The 17077-nt window shown below is 40.5% G+C and overlaps 1 protein-coding gene across 1 annotated transcript in view; it reads left to right on the top strand.

Moving 5' to 3' along the window:
- Positions 1–17077, top strand: part of LOC128657869 (oocyte zinc finger protein XlCOF26-like) — a gene marked incomplete at its 3' end in the record, with an annotated part of 167905 nt that overhangs the window by 89480 nt on the left and 61348 nt on the right. The window contains exons 4-5 of the mRNA XM_053712298.1: positions 11962–12069; positions 12918–13031. Of these exons, the coding sequence (XP_053568273.1) occupies positions 11962–12069; positions 12918–13031 (222 nt within the window). The remainder of the gene's footprint in view (positions 1–11961; positions 12070–12917; positions 13032–17077) is intronic.

Genomic DNA, 17077 nt, shown 5'->3' with positions numbered 1-17077 from the left:
AATTGATAATATTAGTAAATTAGAAATTTGCTTAAAATTGAGTGCTCCATCTGAACCATGAAATAAAAACTAGGGATGCACCGAAATTTATGCCGCAGAAAGTTTTGTCCGAAAATGGCATTTTTGGCTATTTCATTTTTTTTTGCCTGTTATTTTCGGTAAAATAATTGTATAGCATGTTTCATATTTGATGCTAGCCTAGAGCTGCTGTTTAAGTTTATTACTTGACTTACTGTTCTGCATATAATAAGTTTTCTAGGACTATACTTTATTTGGATAGACAAATCCCTGTAAAAAACAAGAAAAGACAGGAGCGCAACTCCATGCACCAAACAGTACACGGAAGATCTAAGTGTAGATTAAAAACGATTTATTTAGTTAACATCACATAGCAGGTTTAAAACATCAGATCAAACACTCACATAAGTGCCCTCAAACATATGAGGTATGTGCATGCGGTGAATATAAGTAAATCACAACTCCACTTCACTGATCTCCTCCTTTCTCCTCCAATACGTATTCAATAGTCAGTGGGTGAGTCTCTGTATCAATCTTAAGGACCCTCTCTGTTCCGTTTTGACACACACTGCTCTGAAAAATGCCGGCTCCAGTGCAGAGGCTGTCTATTGCGTCAGAGTACGTCCAAGCGTATCATCAAGTGGGCGTGGCCTTACGCGTTTCGCGAGGCTCCTCCTCGCTTCGTCAGAGGCAATGCCCACATTGCTCATCAAAGCCCTTTTTAAATCGTTCGCATTGTTGCTTCTTCCCTATTATAGGTTGACATACCTTGTTATTTAGGGAACCTTAAATATCCATATTGTTTTCTTCATAAATCGAATTAAACTTCACCAATAAATGTAACGTTACACATAATAATATAGTAAAAAATTATGCTAAAAAACTTCCTATATGCACATAATAAAATACATGAGCATAAAAACATTCCATATTTAAATAATTCATACGTTATAATAAAAGAACCTAACATTCTAAAAAGTATATATATATTCCATACATCATCACTGGATCTATCATTTGATAAAAAGTGAATTAATTCCAAAGAGGGATATTGCAAAAAATATATTGCATAAGCATGTAATGCAAATAGCAGTAAAAACACACATTGTGATCTCCAAATAATATTCCATACATTGGGAACAGTATGTTTGGGGACCGATGACATTAATACATTGGGAGCACTATATTTGGGGACAATAGATATAAATATAGATATAGAGAATAAGGAAAAAAAAAATAAAAATAAAATTTGATATTAATAACTTAGCCTAAAATATAATCCAGATACTTCCTATAAATCCATATAAAAAATACCAAGTTACACATCTAAAAAGGCTGCTAGGTCAATGTCGCGATTCATACCCTCTGGACCCAATGCTTCCAGCTTTATTTGGATAATTGGTAAAAAAAAAACCTGTTAAATATGATTGTTACATAGAACTAAATGAAGAATAATACAGTATATTAATATTTAAAATTGTTTTAAGTAGGGATGCACCAAAATTTTCATTGCAGAAACATATGGGCCAAAAATGGCATTATTTTTTGCCTGTTTTTTTTTTTTTCTTGGTAAAATTATTGTGTAGCATATTATTGTGTTAAGATATTTTTGTCCAGTTTTAGTGTGTTACTTTCAATAAAAGGGTGGGCTTTTTTATTGGCTCTAATTATGCAAAAAAATAAAAATGATTAATTTGAAAAAATACATTTTCGGTATCAGTTTCGGTTTTCGGCCAAGTGCATCCCGGATTTTCGGATTCGTTTCGGTCCAGAATTTTCATTTCGGTGCATCACTAATAAAAACATTTGGGTTTAGTATCCCTTTAATTACTCTGCAATGTGGCAAATATTAAGAAAACCATAACAAAACAATTGAGTCACGTGACATTGTGAATAGAATTCAGCAATTATAACATCATATTCTGTAATAGAATCAGAGGGAGGCCATACTGCAAATCACATACTGGGCAGAGGGCCTATTTTATATAGTAACATAATTGTAGAGTTACATTAAACTGCTACTTTTTGCAACTGCAGTTTTAACTCCTATCTTAATAATAAGGCAGCATAATCATAGATACAACATTGAATATTTTACTACCTAGCAGGTAGATTACAAGTTATGCGCTTTAGAGGGTATTTAATGAACGCAATAAAAGTTGCGTTATTTCACTCTCCATAGCGCTGCCATTACAAGTTTTCAAACGGCTGCCTTGTGTGTGCGATATGGTTGTGTGAAAGGGACACTAAACCCAAAATTTTTCTTTCTTGATTCAGTTAGAGAATACAATTTTAAACGACATTCAAATTTACTTCTATTATCTAATTTGTTTTATTTTTTAGATATCCTTTGTTAAAGAAATAGCAATGCATATGAGTGAGCCAATCATACGAGGCATCTATGTGCACCCACCAATTAGCAGCTACTGAGCCTATCTAGATATGCTTTTCAGCAAAGAATATCAAGATAATGAAACAAATTAGATAATAGAAGTAAATTAGAAAGTTGTTTAAAATTGCACACTTTCTAAATTATGAAATAAAAAATTGGGGTTTCATGTCCCTTTAAGCCCCATACCGCACAAAATATAAGCGCTGTTTTGACGTGCTCGTGCATGCTTTCCCTATAGACATTAATGAGGAGAGCGTGTTAGAAAAAAACTAACACCTGCGATCGCTGAATGAAAAGCTCCGTAACTCAGCCCCATTGATGTCTATGGGGGAAAAAAGTTACGTTTAAACCTAACACCCTAACATAAAAACCACTTCTAACACCCCTAATCTGACGCCCCCGACATCGCTGACACCTACATAAAGTTATTAACCCCTAATCTGACGCCCCCTATATCGCCGACACCTACATAATGTTATTCACCCCTAATCTGCCGCCCCCGACATCGCCGACACCTACATAATGTTATTAACCCCTAATATGCCGACGACAACATCGCCGACACCTACATAAAGTTCTTAACCCCTCATCTGCTGCCCCAACATCGCCGCCACTATAATAAACCTATTAACCCCTAAACCGCAAGCCCTCCACAGCGAAATATACTAAATTAAACTAGTAACCCCTAAACCTAACACCCCCTAATTTTATATTAAAATTACAATTTCCCTATCTTAAAATAAATTAAAACTTACCTGTCAAAATGAAAAAAAAAAATAAGTTTAAACTAACAATTAAACTAACTACCAATTAAAGAAAACTAAAATACACATTTAAAAAAATCTAAGACTACTACTACTAAAAATTATAAATATCTAATTACAAAAAATACTAAATTTAAAAAAATACTAAATTACAAAAAATACTAAATTACAAAAAATAACAAACGAAATTATGAAAAATAAAAAATAATTACACCTAATCTAATAGCCCTATAAAAAGAATGCCCAAAACCCTAATCTAAAACAAAAATCACCCGTAAAAAAGTTTAAAAAAACCTAAGACAAACCCAGACGATCCTCTTACAATGTTTGAAGTCCGGACATCCATCCTCATCCAGGCAGCAAAGTCTTCATCCAGGCGGCGAGATCTTCATTCATCCAGGCGGCATTGTTCATCTTCATCCAGGCAGCATCTTCTATCTTCATCCCGGCGGCGCATAGCGGCTCCATCCTGAAGACAACCGGCGCAGAGCATCCTCTTCATACGGTCGTCGCCGTATACTGAATCTTTAATGCAAGGGAGCCTTTTCAAAATGGCGTCCCTTGCATTCCTATTGGCTGATTTGAGTCTGGAAATTCAAATCAGCCTATAGGATGAGAGCTACTGAAATCCTATTGGCTGTTCAAATCAGCCAATGGGATTGGAGCTACTGAAATTGTATTGGCTATTCAAATCAGGGGTTAATAGGGGTTAATACATTTTATTAGTGTCGGCGATGTCAGGAGCTGCAGATTAGGGTTAATAACTTTAATATAGTATTTGCGATGCGGGAGGGCCTCTGTTTAGGGGTTAATAGATAGATAGTTTATGGATGTAAGTGTACTTTGTAACAGTTTTGATGCATAAAACTCATAACTACTGCTCTCAGATGGCAGTACGAATCTTGACGTTCTAGGGTGTAACGCAAGCTTTTTAGCCTCACCGCAAGACTGCGCTATGGGAATCCCAAGAAATACGTAATTTTGGTGTGTTGGACTGACACGTTACAGGCTAAAAGGCTTGCGGTACAGCTATATCGCTGAATTTACCATTTTTTCAGCGTTAAAAGTCGAACACACAACTCGTAATTTACCTGTAGGTGTTTTGTTACACAATAAGGCTAATATTTGGATATTAATCCCAGTAGCACTATATATTATAAGCTTTAAATAATAGCTCATCATGGTATAACAGTTAAACACCATCCAGATATCTAATATGGAAAATAATAATATTGTAATTTTTATTGTATGCCTAGGCCATAATGCGCCCCTGGTATATACACATTAACACATAAATATATATGTATATAGTCATATATTTACTAATTGCTGTGCGAGGTTTTGATGCCGTTCCTGCCGGCATTAGAACGAGGCTCCCACTGGAGCCTATGTAAGCTTGCTCACTTGAGCGCAATGCCAGCTCTCAACTTGCAATACCAGTGCACATTTGCAGGAGCTGGAATTATAAAGTGGAGCGTAAATATAGTTTTAGCGAAAGCGGTATTTCTTCTGTTATGTGTGATCAGTCCACGGGTCATCATTACTTCTGGGATATAACTCCTCCCCAACAGGAAATGCAAGAGGATTCACCCAGCAGAGCTGCATATAGCTCCTCCCCTCTACGTCAGTCCCAGTCATTCTCTTGCACCCAACGACTAGATAGGATGTGTGAGAGGACTATGGTGATTATACTTAGTTTTTATGACTTCAATCAAAAGTTTGTTATTTTACAATAGCACCGGAGCGTGTTATTACTTCTCTGGCAGAGTTTGAGGAAGAATCTACCAGAGTTTTTTACTATGATTTTAACCGGAGTAGTTAAGATCATATTGCTGTTCTCGGCCATCTGAGGGAGGTAAAAGCTTCAGATCAGGGGACAGCGGGCAGATGAATCTGCATTGAGGTATGTAGCAGTTTTTATTTTCTGAATGGAATTGATGAGAAAATCCTGCCATACCGTTATAATGACATGTATGTATACATTTCAGTATTCTGGGGATGGTATTTCACCGGAACTACTCTGTTAAAAGTCACTAATCCTTTTAATAAGTATTTATCATGTTAAACGTTTTTGCTGGAATGTAGAATCGTTTACATTTCTGAGGTACTGAGTGAATAAATATTTGGGCATTATTTTCCACTTGGCAGTTGTTTGCTTTTAATTGTGACAGTTTCGTTTCTCTTCACTGCTGTGTGTGAGAGGGAGGGGCCGTTTTTGGCGCTCTTTGCTACGCATCAAAAATTTCCAGTCAGCTACTCTTATATTTCCTGCATGATCCGGTTCATCTCTGACAGATCTCAGGGGTCTTCAAACTTCTTTGGAGGGAGGTAGATTCTCTCAGCAGAGCTGTGAGAATTTTATATTGACTGTGAATAAAAACGTTGCTCTGTAATTTTTTATGTCAAAATTAATTATTGTTATTTTACTAATGGGAACAAACCTTTACTAAAAGTTGTGTTGTTTTAAAGTTTGATGCTATAACTGTTTTTCAGTTTCATTATTTCAACTGTCATTTAATCGTTTAGTACCTCTTTGAGGCACAGTACGTTTTTGCTAAAAAAGATTATAACCAAGTTGCAAGTTTATTGCTAGTGTGTTAAACATGTCTGACTCAGAGGAAGATATCTGTGTCATTTGTTCCAATGCCAAGGTGGAGCCCAATAGAAATTTATGTACTAACTGTATTGATGCTACTTTAAATAAAAGTCAATCTGTACAATTTGAACAAATTTCACCAAACAGCGAGGGGAGAGTTATGCCGACTAACTCGCCTCACGCGACAGTACCTGCATCTCCCGCCCGGGAGGTGCGTGATATTATGGCGCCTAGTACATCTGGGCGACCATTACAGATAACATTACAAGATATGGCTACTGTTATGACTGAAGTTTTGTCTAAATTACCAGAACTAAGAGGCAAGCGTGATCACTCTGGGGTGAGAACAGAGTGCGCTGACAATACTAGGGTCATGTCTGATACTGCGTCACAGCTTGCAGAGCATGAGGACGGAGAGCTTCATTCTGTGGGTGACGGTTCTGATCCAAACAGATTGGATTCAGATATTTCAAATTTTAAATTTAAATTGGAGAACCTCCGTGTATTACTAGGGGAGGTTTTAGCAGCTCTCAATGATTGTAACACCGTTGCAATACCAGAGAAATTGTGTAGGTTGGATAAATACTTTGCGGTACCGGCGAGTACTGACGTTTTTCCTATACCTAAGAGACTAACTGAAATTGTTACTAAGGAGTGGGATAGACCCGGTGTGCCGTTCTCACCCCCTCCAATATTTAGAAAGATGTTTCCAATAGACGCCACCACTCGGGACTTATGGCAAACGGTCCCTAAGGTGGAGGGAGCAGTTTCTACTTTAGCTAAGCGTACCACTATCCCGGTGGAGGATAGCTGTGCTTTTTCAGATCCAATGGATAAAAAATTAGAGGGTTACCTTAAGAAAATGTTTGTTCAACAAGGTTTTATATTGCAACCCCTTGCATGTATCGCGCCGATTACGGCTGCGGCAGCATTTTGGATTGAGTCTCTGGAAGAGAACCTTAGTTCATCTACGATAGACGACATTACGGACAGGCTTAGAGTCCTTAAACTAGCTAATTCATTCATTTCGGAGGCCGTAGTACATTTAACCAAACTTACGGCTAAGAACTCAGGATTCGCCATCCAGGCACGTAGGGCGCTGTGGCTAAAATCCTGGTCAGCTGATGTTACTTCTAAGTCCAAATTACTTAATATACCTTTCAAGGGGCAGTCTTTATTTGGGCCCGGTTTGAAAGAAATTATCGCTGACATTACAGGAGGTAAGGGCCACGCCCTACCTCAAGACAAAGCCAAAGCTAAGGCTAGACAGTCTAATTTTCGTCCCTTTCGGAATTTCAAAACAGGAGCAGCATCAACCTCCACTGCACCAAAACAGGAGGGAGCTGTTGCTCGTTACAGGCAAGGCTGGAAACCTAACCAGTCCTGGAACAAGGGCAAGCAGGCCAGGAAACCTGCTGCTGCCCCAAAGACAGCATGAACCGAGAGCCCTCGATCCGGGACCGGATCTAGTGGGGGGCAGACTTTCTCTCTTCGCCCAGGCCTGGGCAAGAGATGTTCAGGATCCCTGGGCGCTAGAGATCATATCTCAGGGATACCTTCTAGACTTCAAATTATCTCCCCCAAGAGGGAGATTTCATCTGTCAAGGTTGTCAACAAACCAGATAAAGAAAGAAGCGTTTCTACGCTGTGTACAAGATCTGTTATTAATGGGAGTGATCCATCCGGTTCCGCGGTCGGAACAAGGACAAGGGTTCTACTCAAACCTGTTTGTGGTTCCCAAAAAAGAGGGAACTTTCAGGCCAATCTTAGATTTAAAGATTCTAAACAAATTCCTAAGAGTTCCATCGTTCAAAATGGAAACTATTCGGACAATCTTACCCATGATCCAAAAGGGTCAGTACATGACCACAGTGGATTTAAAAGATGCTTACCTTCACATACCGATTCACAAAGATCATCACCGGTACCTAAGGTTTGCCTTCTTAGACAGGCACTACCAGTTTGTAGCTCTTCCATTCGGATTGGCTACGGCTCCAAGAATCTTCACAAAGGTTCTGGGTGCCCTTCTGGCGGTACTAAGACCGCGAGGGATTTCGGTAGCTCCGTATCTAGACGACATTCTAATACAAGCTTCAAGCTTTCAAACTGCCAAGTCTCATACAGAGTTAGTTCTGGCATTTCTAAGGTCGCATGGATGGAAAGTGAACGAAAAGAAGAGTTCTCTTTTTCCTCTCACAAGAGTTCCATTCTTGGGGACTCTTATAGATTCTGTAGAAATGAACAGAAGACAGGTTAACAAAGCTTCTAAATGCATGCCGTGTCCTTCATTCCATTCAACACCCGTCAGTAGCTCAATGCATGGAGGTGATCGGCTTAATGGTAGCGGCAATGGACATAGTACCTTTTGCACGCCTACACCTCAGACCGCTGCAATTGTGCATGCTAAGTCAGTGGAATGGGGATTACTCAGATTTGTCCCCTACTCTGAATCTGAATCAAGAGACCAGAAATTCTCTTCTATGGTGGCTTTATCGGCCACACCTGTCCAGGGGGATGCCATTCAGCAGGCCAGACTGGACAATTGTAACAACAGACGCCAGCCTACTAGGTTGGGGCGCTGTCTGGAATTCTCTGAAGGCTCAGGGACTATGGAATCAGGAGGAGAGTCTCCTTCCAATAAACATTCTGGAATTGAGAGCAGTTCTCAATGCCCTTCTGGCTTGGCCCCAATTAACAACTCGGGGGTTCATCAGGTTTCAGTCGGACAACATCACGACTGTAGCTTACATCAACCATCAGGGAGGGACAAGAAGCTCCCTAGCAATGATGGAAGTATCAAAGATAATTCGCTGGGCAGAGTCTCACTCTTGCCACCTGTCAGCAATCCACATCCCGGGAGTGGAGAACTGGGAGGCGGATTTTTTGAGTCGCCAGACTTTTCATCCGGGGGAGTGGGAACTTCATCCGGAGGTCTTTGCCCAAATACTTCGACGTTGGGGCAAACCAGAGATAGATCTCATGGCGTCTCGCCAGAACGCCAAACTTCCTCACTACGGGTCCAGATCCAGGGATCCGGGAGCGGTTCTGATAGATGCTTTGACAGCACCTTGGAACTTCGGGATGGCTTATGTGTTTCCACCCTTCCCGCTGCTTCCTCGATTGATTGCCAAAATCAAACAGGAGAGAGCATCAGTGATTCTAATAGCGCCTGCATGGCCACGCAGGACTTGGTATGCAGATCTAGTGGACATGTCATCCTGTCCGCCTTGGTCTCTACCTCTAAGACAGGACCTTCTGATACAGGGTCCATTCAAACATCAAAATCTAACTTCTCTGAAGCTGACTGCTTGGAAATTGAACGCTTGATTTTATCAAAACGTGGTTTTTCTGAGTCGGTTATTGATACCCTGATACAGGCTAGGAAGCCTGTTACCAGAAAGATTTACCATAAAATATGGCGTAAATACCTATACTGGTGCGAATCCAAAGGTTACTCCTGGAGTAAGGTTAGGATCGCTAGGATATTGTCCTTTCTACAAGAAGGTTTAGAAAAGGGTTTATCAGCTAGTTCATTAAAGGGACAGATTTCAGCTCTGTCCATCTTGTTACACAGGCGTCTGTCAGAAAATCCAGACGTCCAGGCCTTTTGTCAGGCTTTAGCTAGGATCAAGCCTGTGTTTAAAGCTGTTGCTCCGCCATGGAGTTTAAACTTAGTTCTTAACGTTTTACAGGGTGTTCCGTTTGAACCCCTTCATTCCATTGATATAAAATTGTTATCTTGGAAAGTTCTGTTTTTAATGGCTATTTCCTCGGCTCGAAGAGTCTCTGAGTTATCAGCCTTACATTGTGATTCTCCTTATCTGATTTTTCACTCAGACAAGGTAGTTCTGCGTACTAAACCTGGGTTCTTACCTAAGGTAGTCACTAACAGGAATATCAATCAAGAGATTGTTGTTCCATCCTTGTGTCCAAATCCTTCTTCAAAGAAGGAACGTCTTCTACACAATCTGGATGTAGTTCGTGCCCTCAAGTTCTACTTGCAGGCAACTAAAGATTTTCGCCAAACTTCTTCCCTGTTTGTCGTTTATTCTGGACAGAGGAGAGGTCAAAAAGCTTCTGCTACCTCTCTCTCTTTTTGGCTTCGTAGCATAATACGTTTAGCCTATGAGACTGCTGGACAGCAGCCTCCTGAAAGAATTACAGCTCACTCCACTAGAGCTGTGGCTTCCACTTGGGCCTTTAAGAATGAGGCCTCTGTTGAACAGATTTGCAAGGCTGCAACTTGGTCTTCGCTTCATACTTTTTCCAAATTTTACAAATTTGACACTTTTGCTTCTTCGGAGGCTATTTTTGGGAGAAAGGTTCTTCAGGCAGTGGTTCCTTCTGTATAATGAGCCTGCCTATCCCTCCCGTCATCCGTGTACTTTTGCTTTGGTATTGGTATCCCAGAAGTAATGATGACCCGTGGACTGATCACACATAACAGAAGAAAACATAATTTATGCTTACCTGATAAATTCCTTTCTTCTGTTGTGTGATCAGTCCACGGCCCGCCCTGTTTTAAGGCAGGTAAATATCTTTTAAATTATACTCCAGTCACCACTTCACCCTTGGTTACTCCTTTCTCGTTGATTCTTGGTCGAATGACTGGGACTGACGTAGAGGGGAGGAGCTATATGCAGCTCTGCTGGGTGAATCCTCTTGCATTTCCTGTTGGGGAGGAGTTATATCCCAGAAGTAATGATGACCCGTGGACTGATCACACAACAGAAGAAAGGAATTTATCAGGTAAGCATAAATTATGTTTTTGCGCTCCACTATTATTCTGGCCCTAATTGTTTATACATTGCACTATTAAACCACAAAATAATGATGAAGAACTAACCCATATTTCAAGTGGCAATGCCCCTCATGAATAATTTGAATAGTAGCGCAGGTGAGTGTATGTGTGCAACATGTCTGAGGGACGCTGTGCGCAGGTGAGTGTACGTGTGTTACATGTCTGAGGGATGCAGTGCGCAGGTGAGTGTACGTGTGTTACATGTCTGAGGGATGCAGTGCGCAGGTGAGTGTACGTGTGTTACATGTCTGAGGGATGCAGTGCGCAGGTGAGTGTACGTGTGCGACATGTCTGAGGGACGCAGTGTGCAGGTGAGTGTACGTGTGCGACATGTCTGAGGGACGCAGTGTGCAGGTGAGTGTACGTGTGCGACATGTCTGAGGGACGCAGTGTGCAGGTGAGTGTACGTGTGTTACATGTCTGAGGGACGCTGTGCGCAGGTGAGTGTACGTGTGTTACATGTCTGAGGGATGCAGTGCGCAGGTGAGTGTACGTGTGTTACATGTCTGAGGGATGCAGTGCGCAGGTGAGTGTACGTGTGCGACATGTCTGAGGGAGGCAGTGTGCAGGTGAGTGTACGTGTGCGACATGTCTGAGGGACGCAGTGTGCAGGTGAGTGTACGTGTGCGACATGTCTGAGGGACGCAGTGTGCAGGTGAGTGTACGTGTGCGACATGTCTGAGGGACGCTGTGCGCAGGTGAGTGTACGTGTGTTACATGTCTGAGGGATGCAGTGCGCAGGTGAGTGTACGTGTGTTACATGTCTGAGGGATGCAGTGCGCAGGTGAGTGTACGTGTGTTACATGTCTGAGGGATGCAGTGCGCAGGTGAGTGTACGTGTGCGACATGTCTGAGGGACGCAGTGTGCAGGTGAGTGTACGTGTGCGACATGTCTGAGGGACGCAGTGTGCAGGTGAGTGTACGTGTGCGACATGTCTGAGGGACGCAGTGTGCAGGTGAGTGTACGTGTGTTACATGTCTGAGGGACGCTGTGCGCAGGTGAGTGTACGTGTGTTACATGTCTGAGGGATGCAGTGCGCAGGTGAGTGTACGTGTGTTACATGTCTGAGGGATGCAGTGCGCAGGTGAGTGTACGTGTGCAACATGTCTGAGGGACGCAGTGTGCAGGTGAGTGTACGTGTGCGACATGTCTGAGGGACGCAGTGTGCAGGTGAGTGTATGTGCAACATGTCTGAGGGACACAGTGTAAGAGATGTAGGACACAAGTGAGTGTACATGTCTATGGGGCTCAGATGAGTGTAGTTGTGTGATGTATCTGAGAATCACAGGTGAGTGTACATATGTGACATTTCTAAGGGGTGAGATTTTACAATTTCCTTGTATAGTTCTAAAAAACTGAAATGTGACCATTTATACATGATCTATGCAGGTGATGTTAAGACTGAAGTCACACTTACTGCCGAACAAAAAGTTGATCTGTTTGTAAAGAGTCAACTGGAAGCTGTGAAGCAGGAAATCTATGACAATATCAGTACAGGTGAGTGCACGTGTGTGATGTATCTGAGGAACGCAGGTTAGTGTACATGTGACATGTCTGAGGGATGCAAGTTACAGATGAGTGTATATGTGTGTGGTGCATGAGGGACATGGGTTACCAGTAAGTGTGCACATTTGTGGTGCGTGAGAGAAAAGGGTTACAGGTAAGTGTGCACATTTGTTTTGTGTAAGAGATAAAGGTTACAGGTGAGTGCATGAGGGACATAGTTTACTGGTGAGTGTGCATGTATGTTGTATCAAAAGGATGAGGGTTACAGGTGAATGTACATGCAATGTTATGAATGAGACCCATGGGTTACAGGTGAGTGTGCATGTATGTTATGAATGAGACGTGGGTTACAGATGAGTGTGCATGCAGGTTGTGGCTAAGATACCTGGATTACAGGCAAGTGTGCAATACACAAGCAGCATGCTAGAGAGTTTACAAATTCTTTATTGTCAAAATAAAAATATAGTAAATATGTCAAGTCTAAGGGCAGGTGTTTTGTCCAAGTGACGCTGGCTACAGGTGAGTGTGCATATATGTCCAGTCTGAGTAGCTGGTTACAGGGGAATGTGTATGTATGTTGCGCATGTGTTACATGGATCACAGATTAGTCTGTCTGTATGTAGAGTACATCAATCACAAGTAAGTGTGCACATATTTGTGGTGTCTGCAGTGCCTGTTTCACAGATGAGTGTGCATAATAAGTGAAAATCAGATAAATTAACTTATGTGCACAGAATAGTTTCTGGGTGACCACATGATTTTATTTATATATGTGAGATATTGATACATCCCATGGATACTACAAACTATTTACACATACATGTATTCTCGCTATACAGGTCATATGGATGTGACGCCTTCAGGTGGCTCAGCGGTTGAACACAGGGAAGTACCGTATGAGTGTGATCAGGTGAAGACTGAGGGGGATGAAGTTCCTATAAATACGGCTACAGGTTAGTAGCTCATATTAAGTAAAGGGAAGATTCTGTGATGGTGATATTTTGTCTCTTGTAGCAGTTATGTTTCTCAGGTAGTTACACGGAGGTTAAGGTCAGTTTATTCCTTTGTATGTTCCACTGCTATGGGTTAGTGTGACCAGGGATTGGATCTCTGTGCCTGGATATTCTAGGCAACCTACGGGTCAAGTAACTACTGTGTGATCAGTTCATTATCTCCTTCATTACCTATGTATGTTACAAACATTGTTTAAATCCATGCTCTGAGTATGGATTACAGCAGTGATTGACAAATCTAGGCACCAGGGGTGCCTTGAACTTAACCCCTGGCAGCCAGATTTTGATCTCCCAAAGTGTCATCCCACTTGTCTCACCGACCACTATTAGCCATTACCTGCACCTAAATTTAGCCCGATGTAGCTGGTTAAGTTCCAGGCACAATTAAGTCAACTACAGGCCCCAGAATACCGCGTGGGTAGAGGGGGTGCAAATTTGTGGGCTGTTCACATGAACTTTGTTGTTGCATCGAGGAGCTGCATGATGAGAGGTGAGTTCTCCTGTCAGTGCGCTGTGTGTATTTGTGAATGGCTCATACATGCCCTAGCATACATTTACTCTTTCCTGGCTCCTGTCTAGCCATGGCTTTATTTCACAAAGGACTCAGGAGGAGGTTACCACTGCTAGTAGTGTAATGACACCACACTGCAGCCGCCCTGTTTGTTTCCAAAGTAGGCCAATTTCATACCGCACTGTGCACAAATAAAGCTAGTTCCTATCCCAATTGATGTCAGTGGTAACCTCCTCCCAAGTCCTGCACTAGACATGGACTTGTGGGGAGTGAATGGGAACTCGTGATTTTTACATTTTCTATAAAGCAGCTGATTCTCAAGCAGTAATGGCAATAGAAGGGGTTAAGAGTGAATGCAATGATTGGAGAGCTTAATACTGAAAAGCTTGTGCTCACCCCTATGCTGTCCTTGCTAATATTTCATGCTGCTAATAAGAAATTGCTATTTTCTAAGAATTAACATAGAAAAGTGTTGCTAGAGTTATTTCAGACTCATTTTAAAACATTACAGTATTTAGCTACATTTGTTACTAGGGTTGCACCAATACCACAGAGTACATATACCGATCCTTTTCTTAAAATACTCGCTGATACCAATTACCGATACTTTTTTCATGTGACCGTTTTCCAAGCACAATACAGACTGTCAGCTGTTTGAGATCAGTCCAGACCTAGAAATAGCTAGAGTGAATGTAATACACACTAGCATACTGAGAGAAATCCAGGATGTGACCCACTCAGAAAGTATTAAAGGGATAGAAAAGTTGTACTTTTTCTCTAACTATTCATAAAGAATGTCACATAATAAAAAACTTTTCAATATACATCTATTGATAAAAATGTTTGCATTAGAAGATATCTTTACCTAAATATTTTAATGTAGCCCAAGTCCCCTGAAAACAAAAAATATCTTCCAATTAATGTGCTCGTACGCACATATCCGTTTAGTTAAAAACGGCCACCAGTGCATGCCTACACCTGCTACGTCACAGTAACGCTAAAGTAGTTCCATGCTGGGCATTACTGTGTACGAGCAGGCAGCAGGAGTGGCTTTACTAAGGGGTATGTTTCTAGCAGATTCAGACCCTCCCTCCTGCTGATGTAATTGTTTTGTTCTGCCTTGGAGATCAGAGCATCACAAAGCCATGTCACTGGAGAAATCAAAAAGTGACATTCTTCTGACTTTTGTACGTTGTCGAAGTATTTTTTTTTCTCATCATCCTTAACAACTGATTTAAAGGTAAGTTTCATTCATAATAACTGTTATATATTTTAGTTTTTTGAAATTATTTAAAAATGATCACAAGAATTGAAAAATTGCCTGAAGAAAAGTAGTGACAACGATATTGTTTAATGGAATATGTTATTATTTAACATATTAAAGTTATACATTTTGTAAAAACGTTTTTATGTTTTATTATTACAGCTAATAGCTTTCTTTACTAACATTATTGATGCTTTCCATACAGAATGAACGAACAATACTATTGAAAATACTTTTGTATAGCAGCAGGCTAACTATCTGTGCCAATCTCTATGTAAATGTTGGTATAATAAATTATCTACAAACAGACTTACGGAACACCGGTAAATTAAAGTAACACTCTCTGCTTTGTAAAAAACTGCAGAGTAGATGGGGTTAAAATAACAGAGCAGAGAGTGTTGCTTTCATATACTGGTGTTCCAGGCAGTCTGTCTGTAGATAATTATTACATTTACAACCTTGAGGGCATCCCTAGGTTGGAGAGGGGGAGGTAGAAGAAAATTTGATGTTGGAAATACTTATTATCACTATAGAGATAATATAGCTCGCTGTTATAAAAAAAGTATTTTCGATAGTATCGTTTGTTCATCCTGTGTGTAAAGTATCAATTATATTAGTACAGAAAGCTATTAGCTGTACTAATAAAATAGAAAATTTATGATACATTTTAACAGTTTTTATTGCAATGGTTTAAATAATTTTCAATGCTTGGTTATTTAAAAAATCATCTGTATTGGATTATTTATTTAAATTAATTGTATGATTAAAGTTAAACTAGCCCTTTAATATTCACTTACATCATAATGAAGTTGAATTATAGGAAATGATATATGTTCTTTAATTATTGCAATAATAGATAGCACTATATAGCATATATTTCTCCAACATAGGTGTGTCCGGTCCACGGCGTCATCCTTACTTGTGGGATATTCTCTTCCCCAACAGGAAATGGCAAAGAGCCCAGCAAAGCTGGTCACATGATCCCTCCTAGGCTCCGCCTACCCCAGTCATTCTCTTTGCCGTTGCACAGGCAACATCTCCACGGAGATGGCTAAGAGTTTTTTTGGTGTTTAAATGTAGTTTTATTCTTCAATCAAGAGTTTGTTATTTTAAAATAGTGCTGGTATGTACTATTTACTCTGAAACAGAAAAGAGATGAAGATTTCTGTTTGTAAGAGGAAAATGATTTTAGCAACCGTTACTAAAATCGATGGCTGTTTCCACACAGGACTGTTGAGATGAATTAACTTCAGTTGGGGGAAACAGTGGGCAGACTTTTGCTGCTTGAGGTATGACACATTTCTAACAAGACTTGGTAATGCTGGAAGCTGTCATTTTCCCTATGGGAACCGGTAAGCCATTTTCTTAGTTTAGTATAAGAATAAAGGGCTTCACAAGGGCTTTAAAGACTGGTAGACATTTTTCTGGGCTAAAACGATTACTTTATAAGTATATTTAATGGATGTTAACTATAAATAGTTCTTTTAATCTTGGGGATGTATTAAAAAAACGGCAGGCACTGTATTGGACACCTTTTTCACTGGGGGCCTTTTCTAGTCATAGGCAGAGCCTCATTTTCGCGCCACTAATGCGCAGTTGTTTTTGGAAAGCAAGGCATGCAGATGCATGTGTGAGGAGCTAAGAACCACTGAAAAAGCTTATTGAAGGCGTCATTTGGTATCGTATTCCCCTCTGGGCTTGGTTGGGTCTCAGCAAAGCAGATACCAGGGACTGTATAGGGGTTAAATGTAAAAACGGCTCCGGTTCCGTTATTTTAAGAGTTAAAGCTTTCAAATTTGGTGTGCAATACTTTTAAGGCTTTAAGACACTGTGGTGAAATTTTGGTGAATTTTGAACAATTCCTTCATACTTTTTCACATTTTCAGTAATAAAGTGTGTTCAGTTTAAAATTTAAAGTGACAGTAACGGTTTTATTTTAAAACGTTTTTTGTGCTTTGTTATCAAGTTTATGCCTGTTTAACATGTCTGAACCATCAGATAGACGATGTTCTGTATGTTTGGAAGCCAAGGTTCCTCCCCATTTAAATATATGTGATGAATGTGACATAGTGTCCAGACAAAGTAGGGACAATGATGCCACTGATAATGATGTTGCCCAAAATGATTCCTCAAGCGAGGGGAGTAAGCATGGTACTGCATCATCCCCTTCTGTGTCTACACCAGTCTTGCCCACAAAAGAGGCCCCTAGTA

This window comes from Bombina bombina, chromosome 4 (genome assembly GCF_027579735.1).
Source record: "Bombina bombina isolate aBomBom1 chromosome 4, aBomBom1.pri, whole genome shotgun sequence".
NCBI lineage: Eukaryota > Metazoa > Chordata > Amphibia > Anura > Bombinatoridae > Bombina > Bombina bombina.
Note: the sequence above shows the minus strand (reverse complement) of the source record. Positions and strands in the feature narration are given on the sequence as shown.